The sequence below is a fragment of the Silene latifolia genome, chromosome 8, assembly GCF_048544455.1.
Source record: "Silene latifolia isolate original U9 population chromosome 8, ASM4854445v1, whole genome shotgun sequence".
In the NCBI taxonomy this organism is placed as follows: Eukaryota; Viridiplantae; Streptophyta; class Magnoliopsida; order Caryophyllales; family Caryophyllaceae; genus Silene; species Silene latifolia.
The window spans coordinates 37,056,688-37,077,532 of record NC_133533.1 but is presented as its reverse complement, the minus strand read 5'-3'; the positions used below and the strand labels follow the sequence as shown (position 1 = coordinate 37,077,532).

Sequence of the window (20,845 nt, the reverse complement as noted above, 5' to 3'; positions counted from 1 at the left end):
CTAAACCTGGCCAGACTCTCGGGATGGACGACACCCGGTCGACACACGATACCAAATCGTATCCAAGACTCGAAACATGGAACACCTAACCGTGCCCGAAAGTCGAGTAACCCCAAATCGGAACCTTGTCACCTAACCGTGACCCCCGGTCCGAAGAGGCGGAAGGAAAAATAGCCCAACTCGGAAACAATGGCACCTAACCGTGACCCAATGTCCGAGGGCAAATAAATAAGGAATGTCAAGTAGTCACACAATGTAAAATGTCACACTTGAGTCACAATAGGAGTAAGAATGATCATGCAAACATCATATGATACGGGACCCTTAATGTCACATTCATACTCATGGCTTGCATCTCACCATGAGTACAGATGGGAACATTAATCCCAACGATCATATCGCAACTAGAGGGCTTATAGCTCACCCCTAGTATCCGATAGGACCAAGACTCTCACAACAGAACAATACAAGGCATTATCAAGAATATGACTCTTACAAGTACTTATAATAATTATCTCATACTCGTATTATATTAATGAATGTTCCATTTTATAATCTAACATGCCGGTTAAATAAAATATAATGAGTGATCATGAATAATTTACGTTATATGAATTACGAGCCAAAACGTAGACAACCACAAACGGGCCAGTCCTAAGACCGTACCATCTTATAAAATCAACCCAATACCATGAGGTATGAACAAGTCCAATATAGGGCACAACAAATATCAAACAAAAAGAGGAAGGGAAACAAAGTGGGTAACCAAGTACCACAAAACATGACCCAATAATAAAATAGAGGCAAGCCCAATTAGCTTAACAAGTTAAGCCCAAATAGATGAGTATGACAAGTCCAATTAAATTAGTATGTAAATGAATGATATTTAACGGGTTACGATATATATATATAAACCATGAGACGGGAATTAATAATATTTCATATAAACTAAACTAGTGCCCAACCATTTATAACCACGACTCACGAGTTAAGACCAGTAGACATAAGACGGTCATATACCCACTAATTATACAACACATACTAATTATCCTATTAACACCCAAAACAACCGAACTCAGCCACAACCACCTTAACCACCCGTGACATCCCAAAACAGCCCACCGAAATGCCATTACGCGACTGCCCACAACCTGCACATCAACCCCAAAATCCGAGCTAGCACCTACCTCGACACCCCACCCGCAACCATCCTTAAAACAGCTCCACCCGACCTCCGTTACCACCGTCCCAAAACAGTCCAAAACAGAGCCATGAACACATAAAGACGAGCCAAGGAAAACCCAAATTCGAGACAACTTTATACCCAAATTTCATTTGGAAACAGGACGGAAGCTACCAGTGCACGCACACCCAGACCCGCTTCACATACCCGCCCAACACAGTCCAAACATCCACCAAACACGCCACTAAAGCCGACCTAAAACTAACCCACATAACAGACCGCCCAACACCTTCCTTCGACTGAAAAACAGAACACGAGACGACCCCAAAACGACTACTGAGACGGAAACGAGCATGAATGAAACACAAATGACAACCATTTAATTCGCTCAACTATACTCGAGAATTGTCGGGTAAAATGGTTCACTGAAACAACAGAAACTAGCCCATTTCAACCACCATTCGAGACGGGAATCATCATAACAAATGCGAAACAACATAAAGACTCAAACTTTACTAAACAAGAACGTATCAAAATGACGCCTAAGACGGAAATTCCGACAATTGTCGAGTAACCTATCACCGTTACCTTTATCCTCGCAAATTCCAGAGCAAAACGTCCAAAACACGAGCCTATCATCAGTCTTCAACTAAAAAGGAAGAAAAACGAGTAACATGGGTCACAAAACCGGGTTTGTAATAAGGTGCCCATTTCGAAAATTCAACAAGAATAAGACTTTCTTACCTAGAAATGAGGAGGAAGAAGAGAGGAAGCCAATGGTGCAAGAATCATTAAATTTGGTTGAGAAATGAGGGAGATAACGGAGGTTGAAGGAGGCGGAAATGGTGGTTGGCGTTTGATTGTTGCTGCTGCTGCGTTTTTTTTGTTGTTGTTGCTGTTTTACGCAGAAAGGAAGAAGAAGGGAAATGGGGGGTGGGTCATATCGATGGTACTACTACCAACTACACTATATATAATAATAATAATAGGAGATATTTTGAATGTGTTGTTGGTTTTTAATTGGTCTAGATTAAAGTAGGTACAACATGAAATGTGACGGTCTAAAGTTTAGACAGAAATTAAGACGGAGATTATGATTATTACAGTCATTATTATTATCCGACCAAAAATACGTATACATATATTATTATATAAATTGTGCCTTAAAAATATAATTTAATCGTACGTATTTTTATAAAAATGAGCTTTTATATAATACGTTTATAAAAATCTTGTTTGACATAAAATTAATTAAATTGAACAATTCAAAAATATTTAATAAAGTAATTCAAATGGCTTAATAAATTTTAAATGTCAAAATGGGAAATTCGCGGGTGTTACATCGTTAGCCAGTCTACTCAGCAAGCATAACATGTCCGGACACAAAGAAACCAACTCAGGCAGCACCAGCGGTGCCCCAGCAACGCGGGTACCGTCGCCCTCGGTAGCAACACAGATACCATCTCCCTCGGCAACAGCAACACGCACAACCTCGGTTCAAACCACAAGTACCACCCAGATTCCGACGGTCAACCAAAGTCAAAGTTCCCATGTAGCAGCAAGCCTATCTTCGGAGAAAGTCCAGACCAGAGATCCAGGAGTCGTCCAGGGACGGCAGGGAGTCCCACAGCCCGAGAGGGGAGCACAATCTAGGCAGCAGGCTCAGGCTCCTCCGAGTCCCACGAGCATCATGATAAGCGGATTGGACACATTGGCAAGGACAATCCGGACAATGCAAAACGAGAATAGAAGCATGAGATCCCAGATGGAAGAGGACAACAACCTCCTCCGAGCACAGATCAACGAGTTAAGAAGCCACGCCGCTAATTCAGCCTCCTGGATGCAAGAAGACAGATCCGGAAGGCCACCAGGAGAAAGTGGGGACCGGAGGCAGACACAGGTATTACCACGCGAAGTGGCACTCAGGCTGGACATGGACGCAACACCGCAGCCAAAAAGAGGCCTGGTCCCAACAGGACTGGGGGCATTGACGCCAGATAAGGAGCCAGCGCGCCAAGAGCCTACACCCACATCAGATGTAGAGGGACGCCAGAGGAGTACGGCTGCAGCTGCGGTCCCAATTATCAGGACGCAAGTTACGAATCAAGTTGAGTATACCTGGGAAAGCGCCCCGGCGGCAGCAGCGTCGCAGATGCACCAAACAGCAGTCTTAGAACAGCAAAACTTCGTACGAAGAGCAGAACATCAGTCACAGGAGCATCCGCGACCCACCGGGAGAGAGACATACATAGAACAAAATGCGGGAACTACGAAGCCTCCCGGAGGGTCCCGTGAATGCCTCTCGCCTATGGAGATGGTCGCACCGAAAGCTACGCCGACTCACCGTTTCATCGACAATATAGCTACAGTGGCCTTACCAAAAGGATTTAGCGTCCCAACGATGACCCTCTTCGATGGAACCACAGACCCCTGCGATCACATTAGTCAATTCAAGCAGAAAATGATGGTTACCACTGCCACGGGAGCCTCAAATGAGGCATGTATGTGTAAAGGATTTGGTTCGACCCTAACCGGAGCAGCATTGCAGTGGTTCGTCGGCTTGCCTAATGGGACCATATCTTCATTCGCCAATTTGGTCAACGCGTTCAATCAGCAGTTCTCCAGCAGCCGGAGAACACCTAAGCAGCCAAGTGATCTATACAGGATCGTTCAGGAAATAGGTGAGTCAATCAAAGATTACGTCACCAGGTTAAATGCAGAAAAAGTCTCAATACGAGGCTGTGATATGTCCACTGCCATCAACGCCTTCAGGCAGGGCTTGGATAAGGAATCAAACCTCTACAAAGAATTAACGATGTATCCTTGTGAGAGATTCAAAGAAGTCCAGCAGAGAGCTACAGCGGCGTTAAGGTTGGAAGAAGACATACATGCTAGAAAGGGAATAGCAAACTTCGACAAACCAAGCAGGAAATTCACAAGAGAAAAGAAAGACGAACGAGCTAAGCCATACAGCAGACCCAATATCAGCAGAATAGCAGAAAAAACTCAGCAAATTGACGACCCTCCGCATCCTCCTAAGCTATCTGAATACGGATTCAACACGGGAATGGAGGGGTTGCTGAAAGCACTCAGAAGCCTAGGTGATCAGGTGAGGTGGCCAAAGCCTCCTGCTCAGGATCGACCCAACGACGACAGAGACAGCAGCAAGAGCTGCGAATGGCATCAGGACATAGGTCACAGGACAGAAGATTGCTACAGATTACGAAAGGAGGTAAAGTTCCAGGTACGCAAGGGAAACTTGGACCACCTGTTATCACGTGGGGGCAAGCAGGATAGGAGAGAAGCAGCAAATCAGGTGCTCCCTTCTGCTCCACCCATATGCACGAAAATTATTAACGTGATAACAGGCGGATCTGAGCTATCAGGTTTGACATATTCCGCCGCTAAGAGGAAAGCCACCGGAAGTAAAGGGGATCATCCAGAAACTTCATACAGAGTAAGCCAGAGCAATTTACCCCCGGTAACTTTCGACGAGACTGACATAGAAAGCGGTGCAGAGCAACACGACGATGCCCTAACTATAACGTTATCCATTGGCAATTGCACCGTACGAAAAGCATTAGTGGATAGAAGGAGTTCTGTGAATCTCATCATGCTCGAAACCCTCAAAACCATGGATTTTGATAAACAGAACCTGATAAAGAAATATGTGCCCCTGGTGGGATTCAGTGGCGAGACTGTGCATTCAGTAGGTGAGATAACCATCCCAACATATATTGAAGGAGTGAATAAACTAGTAAGACACCTAGTCATTGAGGGTCCAACCACCTACAACGTGATACTGGGAAGACAATGGCTGCATCAGATGAAGGCGGTGCCCTCAACATATCATCAGTGTCTCAAGTTCCCAACACCATGGGGTACGGTCACAGTAAAAGGAGATCGAGAGGAATCCAGAAACTGCTACGCTCAAGCCCTCAAGGCTACAACCAAGCTCCCCTCATAGCAATTACAGGACCGGGGCACCTCGACAGAATACAAGGAACCTCCCTCAAAGGAACTGGACCAGATACACCTGGACGAGGAACACCCGGATAGGACAGTATTGATTGGGGCAACTTGCAGTGAAGAGCTGCGCAGTCAGCTGATTCAATTTCTGAAAACCAACATGGACTGCTTTGCTTGGTCCCACAATGATATGGTAGGTATAGACCCATCCGTTATTTCGCATAAGTTAAGCGTGAACCCAAGCTGCACCCCGGTACAGCAGAAGAGAAGAAAATTTGCGGCAGAACAAAATGAAGTCATTAACAAAGAAGTAGACAGTCTCTTGGCAACAGGTAAAATTAGAGAAGTTAGCTACCCTGAGTGGCTTTCTAATGTGGTAGTTGTGCCCAAGAAAAACGGCAAATGGAGGGTGTGCGTAGACTTCACAGATTTAAACAAAGCTTGTCCCAAGGACCCCTTTTCCACTGCCACATATCGATGCAATGGTGGACGCTACTGCGGGACACGAGGTACTCACTTTCCTCGACGCCTGGAGCGGTTACAATCAGATCAAGATGCATCTGCAAGATCAAGAGAAAACGGCATTCATGTCGGAAAGAGGCATATATTGTTACAAGGTCATGCCCTTTGGCCTAAAGAACGCCGGATCCACTTACCAACGGTTGGTAAATAAAATGTTCAAACAGCAAATAGGAAAGACCATGGAAGTATACATAGACGACATGGTAGTGAAGTCCAGAAAAGCATAAGTGCACATGGAGCACTTGGCAGACACCTTCCAGACGTTAAGGGAGTTTAAAATTAAACTTAATCCGTCCAAGTGTTCATTTGGGGTATCCTCGGGAAAATTCTTAGGGTATATGGTGACCCAGAGAGGAATTGAAGCAAGCAAGGAACAGATAAAAGCAATACTCCAGCTGGAATCACCCCAGAAGCCAAAGGATGTGCAAAGGCTGGTAGGGAAGGTGGCGGCCCTAAACAGGTTCATATCAAGGGCTTCAGATAGGTGCAAGTTATTCTATGATATATTGAGGAAGAGTCAGAAATTCGAATGGACTGAGGAACTATCTAAGCACGCCACCGTTACTCGCAAAGCCGGAGCAAGGGGAGCCACTTTTCCTGTACCTGTCAGTCACGGAAGCGGCTATAAGTACGGTCTTAGTCAAAGAACAAGAAGGAGTGCAGCATCCCGTGTATTACATTAGCAATTCTCTGCTTCTTGCAGAGACCAGGTACACTTCTTTTGAAAAACTAGCGTTGGCTTTGGTTACTGCTTCCTATAAACTGCGGCCGTACTTTGAATCTCACACCATCCATGTAATAACCAACTACCCGCTAAAGACTATTATGAGGAAGCCTGAACTTTCGGGTAGAATGACTAAATGGTCAGTACATCTTAGTGGGTATGACTTACAATTCGAACCCAGAACAGCGATAAAATCCCAGGTCCTAGCAGATTTCGTCTCTGACTTCTGCCCTGCTACCCGTGGGGAGGAAGAAGAAGGAATGCTGGCGATAACAGGGAGTCAGGATGGTGAGATGTGGACCCTATACATTGACGGAGCCTCAAACGCCAGGGGGGGTGGTGTGGGGTTGGTCCTTCGGTCACCTAAAGGAGATATGATAGTACAAGCTATTAGGTGTGAGTTCAAGGCAACCAACAACGAGGCCGAGTATGAAGCGCTTATACTTGGGATGCAAATGGCGTCAGGGCTTAAGGTAAGGTACCTGAGGGTATATAGTGACTCCTTACTTGTGTTAAATCATGTAAACAACGAATACGTGGCACATGATTCAAAGATGATAGCCTATTTGAAGATAGCCACAGAGCAAAAGTCAAAGTTTAGAACGTTCAAGATAACTCAGGTGCCGCGAGATCAGAACGTGGAAGCAAACGCCATGGAAACATTGGGGGCCACCTTCCAGCCTACAGAACTATCAAACATACCTATCACCCACGTGTTGACTCCAGCTATCCAGAAGGAGCCAGATCAGAATCAGGTGAAAGAGGATGTACACATGCAGTGTGCGCAGGAAGCCAGGACGCTGGTTTCCACAGTAGGACAGCAGGATGCAGATTGGAGGGTTCCATACCTAAATTGGCTAAGGGATGGGACACTCCCTGAAGACAGAAAGGAAGCACAAAGTTTTAGAATAAAAGCTTCCAGGTATATCATGATTGATAACATCCTCTTCGGAAAGTCACTGGCAGGACCATGCCTCAGGTGCTTGAGCAAAGAGGAGGCAGAAACAGTACTGCGGGATGTACACGGCGGAGAATGCGGGAACCATGCTGGAGGACTAAGTATGTCAAACAAAATCTTGAGACAGGGGTATTTCTGGCCCACCATGCGCGCAGATGCCATAAATCATTCCAAACGCTTTGAGCCATGTCAAAAGGCGGCTCCAGCAATCCACCAGCCAGTAGAACCAATGCATCCGATTATCTCTCCATGGCCATTCATGATGTGGGGCATGGACATAGTGGGCAAGCTGCCCAGGGCTCCAGGAAACAGAGTGTATATGCTAGTTATGACTGATTACTTCTCAAATTAGATTGAGGCAGAAGCAATGACAGAGGTAAAAGAACGGCAGGTGATCTCTTTCATCAAGCGCAACATCATAAGCAGATTTGGGATACTATCCGAAATCATATGCGACAATGGATCCCAGTTCATATCAGATAACACCGAGGACTTCTGTTCACGCTGGAACATAACACTAAGAAAATCAGCCCCCAGATATCCACAAACCAACGGCCAAGCCGAGTCTAGCAACAAAATCATTGTGGAGAACCTCAGAAAACGACTGGAAGAGTTGGGGGGAAAATGGGGAGATGAACTACCAATGGTACTCTGGTCAGACAGAACAACACCGAAAATGGCAACAAGCCAAACTCCGTTTAGCCTTGTATACGGAGCAGAGGCAGTGATACCCTCAGAAGTTCTGGTACCCATGCACAGATACGGCTGTCAGACGGCAGAGCAAAACAAGGTCGTAATGGCTAGGAGCCTGGATACGGTTGATGAGTTGCGAGAAAGCGCTTACATACGTATGGCATCGTATACACAATCCGTAGCAAGGACATATAACAAGAATGTCAAGATCAGGACCCTTGAAGTAGGGGACCTCGTACTCAGAAGGGTATTCGAAAATACCAAGAACCACAAAGCAGGCAAATTTGCCTACAAATGGGAAGGGTCATATCAGGTCGAAAGCATTATCAAGAATGGGGCATACAGGTTGATGACCATGCACGGTCAAATCCTGGATAAACCCTGGATAAACCCTGGAACATTCGTCACTTGAAACGGTACTTTGTCTGACAAAGTGCCAAAACTTTAGTGTACAAAGGACCTTTCAAAAGTCCGTGAAGCAAAAAAAAAAAAAAAAGGGGGTGGGGGTTAGTATATGCTTTAGGTGTTGGTGTGTTTCAGAAAACTTTTTTCTTTTAGTTTTTCTTTTTTGAAATCAAATAGAGTCGTTTTTAAACCAAGTAGTCCAGACTGTGGCTTCCTGGATCCAGGTGTTACCCTGGAACACCATGAGATAGCACCAGGTAATTTGCACTACTTTGGACTTTATAATGCTTCTACGAAGAAAGGCTTTGGTACTAATGTTGGTTACTTGTCAAATAAGGAACACTTTGAGGGTCCAGCCCCTGCCATGTGAGCCTGCGAAGACGTTTATCTTAAGTCAAGCCACATGGAGAGCATACGCCGAGGTAGCGCGCAGGGTACGGCATACTAAGACCACCCATACCTTAACGTTAACTCAGTAATTCCATAGTTATGTCGTAGATCAAAAGGTGCACGCACGGATTTCAAACGTATGGAACCACAAGGAACGCAACATTCCTTGTTAGTCAGAAACATTCAATGAAGGTATGCTCCAGTCAGCTAACCCTAGTGATAAGATATTTTACGTCATGGGTAAAATATGTTATCAATAAACCGGTCGCCAGGAACAGGGGCTGTGCACCTGGAACCAGGTCAGCCACCTGGGTACACCTATGTGGAATTAAAGCTCCAGAAATCAATGGCAAAAAACGCAAGTATAATAAAAGGAGGGCCTAAAAACCTGGGCCCAGAGCTACTTTAAGTTAAGGCACCTGCTACCTTTAGCAGGCGCCATCAGAGTTTAAAGCCTGCATACCAGCAGGCACAAAACTAGCCAAAACAAGAAAAAACGAAAAAGAGTTTTTTACAAACTTGCGCCACACAGGGCCAAGTCCCCAGACAACTTAAAATTTAAGAGAGGTAAATCCTCTCAACAACTGCATCCTGACCAGTGCTCTGCTCCCCGTGCTCCATCTGCTTCTCTGTTGCAGGTTCCAGAACAACCTCAAGAGTTGCAGCAGCACCCTCACCGGTCTGCTCCGCCAGAATCTCCTCTACAGTCCCGGAGATGGCCCCAGAGATATCCATGGCGGTAAAATCAGGCTCCGGGTTAGCAGCCTCAGCTTCAGAAGGGAACAGGGCGCTCAGATCCATACCATTGGGAAATGCACGGGCAAACTCGGCCAGCTCCTCCTCCAGGTTCCAGGATGTGTGCCTCCCCTCGGTATAAGCACGGATGCAATCAATCCGCCCCTCAAAAGCATTGTAGGCTCCCACGTTTTTGGCTAGCTCAGCCATCTCTTCAGCACGGGCCTCTGCCTTTGTCAGCCCAGAAGTCAGAACGCAATTAGCCTCTTGGGTCCTCGTCAGTTGGTCTTTAGCTGCTTCCTTCTCCATTAAGGCCGCGTGGAGCTGCTCCCTCAACTTAGCACAGGTAGTTGTGAGCTCCTTGTTCTTCCCCACGGAAGCCAGACACTCAACCTTGGCCCTCTGCAGCATCTTGTGAAGATAGAGGGATGATTGAAGAGCCTGCAATAAAGAAAACCGTTAGTCAGGGAAGCACAGGGGCAAAGAAAGAAAGGAGACAGTGAAAGAAGACTCACAAGGAAGCAGTGTTCAGCAGCTAGGTCAGTCATCTCCTGGGGGCAGTCGAGTCAAATGCCCTGGAGCAAGCTGGAGTCAGGAGCCTCTCCAGTGCAGGCCAGTAGTTGGCATGATTAGCATCCCCAAAGTTAGCAGGGAGGCGCAGCAGCAGCTTATCGGCATGGACAGGGGACCCAGGCGCGCGCGATATTGGGGTCACTTCGATAGGTTCTGGAGCAGGCCTTGATGTGGATCTCCTTCTTGAGGAGGCAGGGGAGTTAAAGGAATCAGCAGTTCTTTTCCTGGCATGGCGCATCAGGATTTCAGAGGCAGACGGTTTAGCACTTCCTGCAGTGGCACCAGGACGCAAGAAATCAGAATGGAGAGCCAGTGGGTAAGGAAGCTTTTGAAGATTAAGAGAGGATGCTTACCAGAGGACTTGGTTTCTTCAGTAGCAGAATCGTCTAAACCAGAAAGCAGAAGGGGAAACAGTCTACGGTCTTCAGGGATAGAGAAAAGCTTGGAAACAGAAATAGTTTCGTCTTCAGATTTCTCAGGGTTCTTGAGTTCTGCGTCAAATCAAAGAGTAAGAACAGTGAGCGACAAGGGCAATCAAGAATAGACATGCAAATACACTTACTCTTGGCAAAAACCCAGTGCTCGAACAAGTAATCAGCGTGGATGGGAAGAGATTCAAGCTTGACATAGAAGAAATCCTCGTACCACCCATCGTCCTTCCCTTTAGCCGCCGAGTGAAGGAAGTTATCAGTCTTCTCCACTGACCTGAAGGTGTATTGGCCGTGCCCTAATGACCGACACTCAAACCTATGGGCAAGATCTGACAATCCAATCTCGGCGCCCAGACTGTTGATTAAAGCAACAGTAGACAAGAGGATCCTCCACGCATAAGGGGCAATTTGGACCATAGGGAGAGAGTTCAGGCGGATGAACTCTTGGATCATCAGGGGAAAGGGAAATTTAAGACCGAGGACGAAAGGGTAGGTGTACAAGCAGATCCACCCCGAACGAAAGGCGTCTGCTTTATGACCGGGTTTGGGTATGAAGATCACTACATCGTCACCTAGGCCAAGCAAAGCTTTGATCCTAGGGATGTCCTCTTGGGTTAGGTGAGAATCACCGGAATGTGGTCTTTTGAGGACTCCCTGCGAAGGGAAGTCCTCGTCCTCTATAAGGTCGATGGTGGCAGATGAAGATGACGTGAGACGTGTTTTGGCCATGACAAGTAAGGAGAGAGAAGCAAGAGTACCTGAAGAGACGGGAGGAGGCGGCGCTGACAGTGAAAGGACGTTGAAAAAGGAGGATTTGGGGAGACGGAAATTTGAAGATTTTGAGAAAATGAAATGATGATGAAAGAGAAATAAGGGGGCGGGTGAGATTAAATAGGAGAGGGTAGTTGGGGTTTTGGAAAATGTGAACTGAAATGGAGTACGCGAGAAGTCACTCAACGATACACTGCAATTTCCCGCTCAAATATTTAGGGTTGTGCTTTCGCGGAAAATTGGGGGCAAACTGTTAGGCCCAAAATCTGGATATGGGCTAACTGGGCAAAGCAGTGTCCTGGAAACATTGTGGGACGCAGGTATCGGGAGCCAGTGGTGACAGCACAAGATGGCAAAGCATGGAACGTGGGCTTTAATCCGCGTAGAAGAAGTATATGAGGACTCCATCACTTGCCATATCCGGGGAAGCAAAGTCCTACTCCGCGCCAAATTAGGAATACTTGGGAAAGAAGTAAGAAACCCTAGATGAATGAGCTCTACTATATAAGGGGCTTTAAGGCAAGACACAAAGATCATCAGAAAATACAAGAAATATACCCTAGCATTCATAGCAAACGCGCGAACTGTATTTTCTCCCGAATTATAGTGAAAATCTTGGTGGGATTCCGTCTCCCCCCGCGGTTGTTTCCCAAATTAGGTTTTCCGCGTCACCAAAATTGCTTGTGTTCTTTATTTACATCGCACTTACAGGTTAACATACAACAAATAATCAAATCATAATACGGACCTAATGCTAAGACCACTTTAACCCTAAATTGGTAGAAATTTACCAAAACACAAGTCTCTGTGTAACTTATTACTCACGAGCTTGTTTATACTATTACCACATCTACAAACTAAACTTACTGCTTATACATTCACCAATTTAATAATTTTAAATCAAGTTTAATTACTTATCACTAGTCTAGATCCCACGCAATAAAGCGCGGTACATATAGAAGTTTTAAATTTTAATATGTTACTTTTAAAATTTAAATTGACAGTTCATTAATTTTCATATTTCACCTCAATGTATTTTAATAAAAAAAATTTTTATACCTCAAAGTCAATGATTTCATTTTATAGATTTTATCAAATTATTACAATGAATTCTTTTTTTTTGTCGCAAAGTTAGTAATAACCGTTTATATACAGTATGCCTCAAATCATTTTCTGTTGATAGAGAAATGAAAGATTTAACCATTTGTAGTTTATAATTCGATACTTATTTTATTTTAATTTAATAGAAGGAGTATAATTTAAAATTTATTGAAACTATTATAATTTAATAAAAAGACTATTATTTTAAGGAGAGGACTTGTTTTATATAAGAAACATTTATTTCCATATTTGTGTCGGTGCACTTTGACGGAAATTTTTTTCAGAATGCCTATTCTTTTAGTAGATAGGGGATTAGGAGTACGTTAAATGTTAAGTTTGTTTCAACAACAAAATCGTAAATTTTTTTTCGTAAGTGATTGAATATTGAGGATTTTCATTCATATATAAAATCGATACAATAACTTGGTATTTATGCAAGAAGTAATAGAGTTAAAGCTAACCTAGACACAATATTAAGAAATTAGAAAATTACAAGAATAAGGTAATTATAAAGATACATGCCACATAGAATAAACTATATACAAAAGATGGAAATAGTGGAAATAAGGAAACACGTAATGTATCGCACACCCGCACTCAAGTTGTTACATTACATTAGTGTTGATCTCGAGCGAATGCACAATATTTTAGATTGTCATGTATAGAGAACTCAACAATTAGAGTTAATAATAGTATATAGTGAAATTTGAATTTTATTTTTAATTATCTACAATTGTTAATGTATAATACTAAAAATTGGAATAGTGCTAATTTTATTGACTCTGAATAAAATTGACCATGTAACTGTAACCATTTTTTATTAGATAAGTTTATGATAAAAAAAAAAGATTGTTAGTTTAATTTCAAAAAAGTATGCCTACTTTTATGCATTTAAAGCTTCAGATGAAACATATTACTCCCTCCGACCCAGACCAAAGGTAACAGTTACCTAAAATGGACGAACCATACCAAAGGTAACATACTATAAATGGCATGTTTTTGGACAATATAATGCTTATACCCTCCTCATATTTACACAAATATCATCATGTGGCCCACCCACTAACTCCTTATTTAACTCACCTAAACCCATTTAATTATATCACTACCCATGTGGCCCACCCACCAATCTTTTCATCTTTGCCCCTCCTTTTAACCTCTTTTCTTAAATAACCCATTTTTCACCATGTTACCTTTCGTCTGGGTCGGAGGGAGTATTATTTTTGTAATTTTTATTACGATATACGGAGTGAAAATTAAAACGGAGTAACAAATTTAAGGAATAATAAAGTGAAAAGAAAACACTGATTTTAATAAAATGAGTAAAATCTGCACATTTTTTAAATATAATATTTACGACTTTTAAGAAATATATATTGGACTAATGAGATAATAATGAATATAATACATTTTTAGCCCAATTATAAAAGTTGCGGTGTTTGATAAGATATTGTGACACATAAAGGACGAATATCAGGTCCAATACATCTACCTAGTATAAAAGCTAGGTTTTTTTAAGCCTGTTCATTGGTCCCTTCATTTTAGGGAAAAAGGAAGACTTTTCTATCTCTAAAAGTAGTGCTCCTTAATTTCAGGATCTTTAATTGTAACATTTCTATTTCTAACTTCATATTTCTACAATTACACAATTCATTCATTAAACGTTAAAAATTTACAAATAATACACTATCATTTTTTTTGGTACATAATACACTATCATTTATAATACTCTGTACATCAACTAGGATGATACCCCGTCACTTCTACTATTTCAATCTAACCATAATTACAAGACTCCTTTGAATAACATACTTTTGCATGGCTAACACTCTTAATCTTAATCTGACATCATTTTTTATCTTCAATTTTTTTTTGCCTTATTAATATTCTTTACTATCATCTTTAAACAACGATTATGAAGAATATTATTAACTACGAATTTTAAAAGAGAAATGTCATTGATATAACATTAACATAAAAATTATATCCTCTTCCTTTGCCATTTTTATAATTGTAAACTATTGTATAAAGTAAAATATTTAAGTTATATTTTATGACTCAATATAGTTATTTTTTATATTTTATACTCTCTCCTATTCGGAATAACTGTCCCATTTGGACAATGGCACGAAAATTAAGGAATGAAGTTAAAATAATGAAAAGTATTGTATAGGGGTAAAAATATAGGAGTTAAATAATGAAAAGTATTGAATATGATGGTTTAGGGGTGGTTGGGGTGGTAAATAAAGAAAAGAGCTAAGGGTAGGAAAGTCAAAAAACATGTCCAAATATGGCAAATGGGACAGTTATGTGAATAGACGGAAATGGCAAATGGGACAGTTATTCTGAATAGGAGGGAGTATTATTTATAAAGGATATTTTAATCAAACATCGCTACAAATAATGAGACGAAGAGTCACACAAAAATTAGCAAGTTCGTAAAATACGGATAAAAGACACTTAATATACCAATGACCACCTTAAATTTATTGTAAAAGTTGTTCATAATATGTGAGAATTAAAATTTTTAAAAACAAATGAATTGGAGAGAGTACATTATATGTATGTCGAATTTTTAAGAATCAAAAAATATGAAAGTTTTAAGAATAAAAAAATATCGGAAAATTCACGTGGTACCCTCGAACTTTTCCATTTTGCACGTGGTACCCAACTTTTTAAGTTTGTGTACATGATACCCTCCATATTTGATTTTCATGCACAACAGGCTTTTTTGTCGTTATAAAAAAAACTCAATTGCGCATAACTTATAGACCGGAATTCAGAATCAGCAAAAAAATTTTCCTAAAATGAATATCTCGTCATAATCTACAAATTGAGAAGAAAAAAATTGCCGACTGACATTTTAAAGGGTTTTTTTTAACGAAAATTTCAAATTAAACATATCTTCGATCTTAAATTTCCGAATTACCATTTTCGTTTTATCAATTTATAGATCCCGAAGAGGTAATCAGTTTGGAAAAAAAAATTAGTCAATTCCGATTTCTGGTTTATGATTTATGCTCAATTGAAAATTTTAAGAACGATAAAAAGGGCACGTTGTGCTTGAAAACCAAATCTCAAGGATATAATGTGCACAAACTTAAAAAGTTGGATACCACGTGCAAAATGACAAAGTTCAAGGGTATCACATAAATTTTCCGAAAAAATATTAACTCAGCCCTTAGTATATTAGTATAATCTGTAACATAATTTTATCATTAGTATAATCTGCAACATAATTTTATCCTTATATATTAAATTATATTACCTGAGAGTAATATTACGCAAACCCGTGCATTTTTTGCATGGGATTAAAACTAGTATCTAGATAAAGTTAGGGCCAATTTTTAGCTAAAAGTATTTCGGGCGGAATATTTTTATTTTTATTATTCTTTTACTATAGGGGGGATGACAGGAGGATCCAATGGAAGGAGAGGGGCCTCGATCGGAAGAAATTATAGTTACGTAAGTTCCGATGTGGTGCCGACAATGGCACGAAATTCGACCGCCGTCGATGAATAACGAGCCAACCTCGTTGTTTCTTGGACGCCTATGAAAAAGGATTCCAACCAAGATAGGTTATATATCCAGATGTAGAGACAAATTAGTCCTTGTTTCCCGCCTAATCGATATTAAGTTGATGAGGAGAGGACTGAAACAGTTGTAAACCAACATTACATGTACCATTAAGGTACCACAATAAACATTTGAGGGCGGCCCAATGAAGATCCGTGAGATCTTGCATAAACTGTGATAATTTATTGACGCTGAAAATGATGTCGGGTCCCGTAAGTCACAAGTACTGAACGCTACATGTAATAGCTCGTAGAGCCGCCATTACGAGTCAAAAAGGGGGACAGAACCATGGGACTGGGATAAGCTTGGCATCAAGCATTTTGAATTTGTCAAGAATGTCGTAAATGTATTTTGACCGGGTAAGTAACAAACCGGACACTCGTAAATGTATTTTGACTGGATAAGTAACAAACCAGACAAATTGGTCTAACTTCCATGCCTAAAAAATAGGAAAAAGTGCCCAAGTCTCTAAGCGAGAATTTTGAACCTTGAAAACCCGAAGACAGAAAAAAAAAATTATCGTGAAAATCATCGGAAAATAATAATAATAATAGTAGTAGTAGTAGTAGTAGTAGTAGTAGTAGTAGTAGTCGTCGTAGTAGTAGTAGTCGTAGTAGTAGTAATAACAACAACAACAACAACAACAACAACAACAACAACAACAACAACAACAACAACAACAACAACAACAACAACAATAATAATAATAATTAAAAAAAAATAATAATAATAATAATAATATGTATTCATAAATTATAGATCGATTAAGACAACCTTAACTATAAAACTGTCCATTTTTGTTAATAAAAAACGTTCAGTTTTATTATTAAATAATAAAAAAATTATCTTTTTATTTAATGAGTTAAAAAATACTCCCTCCAATTTCATTTATTGTTCCTCTTTCCCTTTCCATTCATTTTTCTTATTGTTCCCTCTTTCCTTTTTTGGATAACTTTGTGTGGTCCAAAATCAATTTGATGTGGGGTCATGTGTATTGTGTGGTCTAAATTGATTCCCTTATTTTTTATGCCAAAAAGAAACGGGAACATCAAATGAAATTGGGGGGAGTATAAAATAAGAGGGTCTCACACCATGAGAAGGTCCATTTTTAATTAAAAAAAAAAAAGACTATTCATTTAATGCTAACAAATAAGTTGTCTTTCCACATTATAGAGTCGTCTTACAGTATAAGACCGTCTTAACTTAATATTTACTGACAACCACAATAGCTGATGAGGTATTTTTTTTACCATTACTGTAGTTTTTTATTTAACATGGTTTAGAGTACTTTTTTTTTTTTTTTTTGGATTTGTGTAATTGGGCATCATCAATACACCATCTACCAAGCTCTCTTTCTTCATCTCTTCTCTCTAAAAAAAACTTAGCCTCCATAAATATGGGGCTTCTATCGACTATTGACCGATAGTAAGCCCCCAAAATAGCTTTATTTATCAATTCTTAGTATGAAACTTTATGAACTAATTAATAAAAGTCTCCATTTTGGTGAGATCTGTTTGTCCGCCTTTATTTTCGGAATTTTTTTCAGTATTTGTATTTCTAGGTTTTAGCTCTATTGGAAATATAGATAAGAGCGCCTTGGTCGTTCCTCATATGGTGAAGATGCAGAAGATCAGTTTCGTAATGGATCGTTATATGGTATTACATATGTTGTATGTCGATTTGTTGGTAGCACTCAATTTGGTCAGATGAAATCGCCTCTCATCACGGCTTAAGATTCTATGATCCTTTTGTGAAAAGCTGTTTGCGACGATATGATAGAGGACGTGCTTTGGAGCAGTTCAAGTTTATAGATCTTTCCTTGAACGAGATTTTATTTTATTTGGTTTTAGTCGAGTTGTATCTGGTCAAATTTGACACATGTTATAGATGTCGTATAACTATTTATTAATGAATTGATCCTTTTCTTTCAAAAAAAAAAGAGTATGTTTGTTTTTGGGAAGAGTACCATCAATATAGGAATTTAAAATATATTCCGTAATTTCGGTTATAAATTAATTTTAGAATCATATATTCCGTAATTTTGTTTGAAAGAATATCATATACCTATAGACGTATAGTAAAGTAGTTTATAATCTATTTTTTCAATTGATTATCTGAACTTGAACTATTCGTGAATTTAGGGATTGATTGATAATCATAATTTAATTTTGGTATATAATGATATGCTTTATATTGTTTCTATAATTGATCTAAGTGTTATGTTAAACTTTCCTTTATTTTTCCGTGATATGTGCAATTTTCAAATTACTCAAAATAACTCAAAATTCCAAAATGCCATGTAAGCATCGCTGAAATATTAGCATGTCATGTGGCAGTAGATCTTAGAAGATTAATATATATAATGATAATGATAATAATTTTCACCAGTCTTTCTTTAATTAGTTTATTAACGTATATATGCCCTAAGTAAAACCATAATAACAAATAATAAAATGTTTACCTTATAAAGAGACCAATAAGTAGTTGATCGAGGAATAAAATGGAGATTGACATATTCAATTTTCTTATAAACACGGTCTTGTTTCCTTATTTAGTTGATTTCTTTTGGAGGGATATTCTTTTACTAGTAAGGAGGGGGGGGGGGGGATTAAAGGTATATGATTCCTTTTGAAGGAAAAATTATTGAGAATTTTTAGTCTTTTATTAGTAAGGGGAAGGGGGATTAAAGGTGTATGATAGCATAACATACAACTTAGAGCTTGCTTGGACTTTGGGGGGGGGGGGGGGGGTGCGTATTCAATGTTTTGTATTAGAGTAATTATTCACCTCCCGAATCTATTACGTACCCTCATTAAGGAATAATATTAGACCTGGAAAACAGACCGGGTCGTGCCATGTTCGTGTTCGTGTCAACTACAAACGTGTCCCCACTACCCCAACCCCAACCCGACCAGATTACATAAACGGGTCATTTGTCTCAACCATAACCCAACCCATTTAAATTTTCTATAACACAACCCGACCTGTTTAACACATTTTTTCTTTTAGCAGGTCATTTTTAGCCCATTTAGCCCGTTTAACCCAACAAACTAATAAAATAAACGAAGCTTTATAGTCATATTAATTACCCCAGAAATGATGAATAAAAATGCTTATTTTTAAGTTGTTTGGTTGGATTATCGAATCAACCCCAATATATTAGGACACTTTTAAAAAAGGGTTGTACTTTTTCACATACAGATTTTACTGTTTCACATACGCCTTTTACGATATTACCCTTGTCATTTTTTCTTCTTCCTCATTCAATTGATTTTTTTTATCCCCTTACTTCACTTCCGGCAACTCGTCCTCCGTATGTGAAAAAGTAACTCCGTTAAATAAATGGGTTTTCGTGTTGGGTTCATGTCAAAAGAGCTCAACCCTAACCCGACCCGTTTAAGTTTTGTATCGTGTCCGTGTCAACCCATTTACTTAAATGGGTCAGAACGTCAACCATAACCCACTAATATCGTGTCGGATTCGTGTCGTGTTTTCGGACCGTGTCAATGATTGCCACCTCTAGGTAATACATTACCCACCCTTCCCCTGGGTAATGATTAAGGGAGTAAAACATGTACTTAGTAATCATTAATCCTATATGACAAATCTATCTTCAAAGAACTCATTACCCAAGTAATTAACTTCCCCAATAATTATCACCCAATTAAAATTTACCCTCTGATTATTCCGTGGATTTCAGACAAGTCCAAACCTAAGAATTTCTCCATATATAGTTGTTTTGTACGATAATAATTTTGTAATAAGATTATATAAAGCAGTAATCCAAAATATATGGCATTCACAAGGCATAATATATATCATGATAAATGGTAGAAGGGAATAATATTTCATAAATGTAAATATTTGTCGATTGTAGTTGTGTATCAATGGTCATTATAGTGAAACGAAGACCTTCGTAACTTATTAGGAAACTAGATATATCACGTATCCTCTATATTTATCTAATTTCGATATGTCGATATTACCACAATATATCCACACTTGAAATATTTGGTATTAACTTTATATATTACTAATGTTTCCTAATTAACACAACGAGGTAGCTATAAAAGATTGAAATGTTTACTATACCACATAAAACATCCAAAGTTAACAATTACGATCCATATGGCAAGTAAGAAAGAACCGTATGTGGAAGGTGGTTCGGTGTCGGAAGACGCTGATCATGGTTATGAAGCGTCCGTGAAATTCCTAGAAGAAATAACGAGCAACTGTGATGAGGTCCAAGAAAAGGTGTTGGCCGAGATCCTTACTCAAAACGCAGAGACTGAGTACTTAAAACGACAAGGAATGTCGCATGGGAACGTTGATCGACTAACTTTTAAGACGAATATGCCAATTATCGCGTATGAGGACATCAAGCCGGATATCCTACGCTTATGTAATGAAGACCCGTCTCCAATCCTTTGTGCTAAACCTATTACGGAACTTTGGATGAGGTAAACCTACTTTTACGTACATGCATGCACACTAAAATGAAACAATCAATCAAATATAATATATATAAATATATATTTGAGGCTTTTTTCGAGCGACGTGATAGTCTCCAACTTTTTTAAGATACTTAATTAAATTTTAATTTTAAAATTAATTACTTACAATTTTTCTATTAGAATTAAGAAAAATTAATCATTTATAATTTTCCTATTAGAATTAGAAAATTATTTTTTAATATTTGTGCACTTATTAAACAATTTCAAATTTACACTATCTTTTCATAAATATTCCAAGTTTTAACAACCCACGCGATTGCACGGGACATAAGGTCAACTTAAATGGTTAGTAATACACTC

General features: G+C 39.8%; 2 protein-coding genes across 2 annotated transcripts; both read left to right on the top strand.

Moving 5' to 3' along the window:
- Nucleotides 1-5,907: 5,907 nt before the first annotated feature.
- Nucleotides 5,908-7,708, top strand: LOC141595040 (uncharacterized). The gene is made up of 2 exons (XM_074415012.1): nucleotides 5,908-6,307; nucleotides 6,378-7,708. Exons 1-2 carry the CDS (start codon nucleotides 5,908-5,910, stop codon nucleotides 7,706-7,708), a joined length of 1,731 nt encoding a protein of 576 aa, XP_074271113.1.
- Nucleotides 7,709-20,159: 12,451 nt separating this feature from the next.
- LOC141595039 (indole-3-acetic acid-amido synthetase GH3.2-like) lies at nucleotides 20,160-20,495 on the top strand. The gene has a single exon (XM_074415011.1). It carries the CDS (start codon nucleotides 20,160-20,162, stop codon nucleotides 20,493-20,495), a length of 336 nt encoding a protein of 111 aa, XP_074271112.1.
- Nucleotides 20,496-20,845: the final 350 nt, after the last annotated feature.

Excerpts from the sequence above, each read along its gene's own strand:
- LOC141595039 (XM_074415011.1), top strand. The coding sequence starts at position 20,160 with ATGGCAAGTAAGAAAGAACCGTATGTGGAAGGTGGTTCGGTGTCGGAA.
- LOC141595040 (XM_074415012.1), top strand. The coding sequence starts at position 5,908 with ATGGAGCACTTGGCAGACACCTTCCAGACGTTAAGGGAGTTTAAAATT. Across the intron at positions 6,308-6,377 it reads CGGAAGCGGCTATAAGTACG|AGACCAGGTACACTTCTTTT; the intron begins GTCTTAGTCAAA and ends TGCTTCTTGCAG.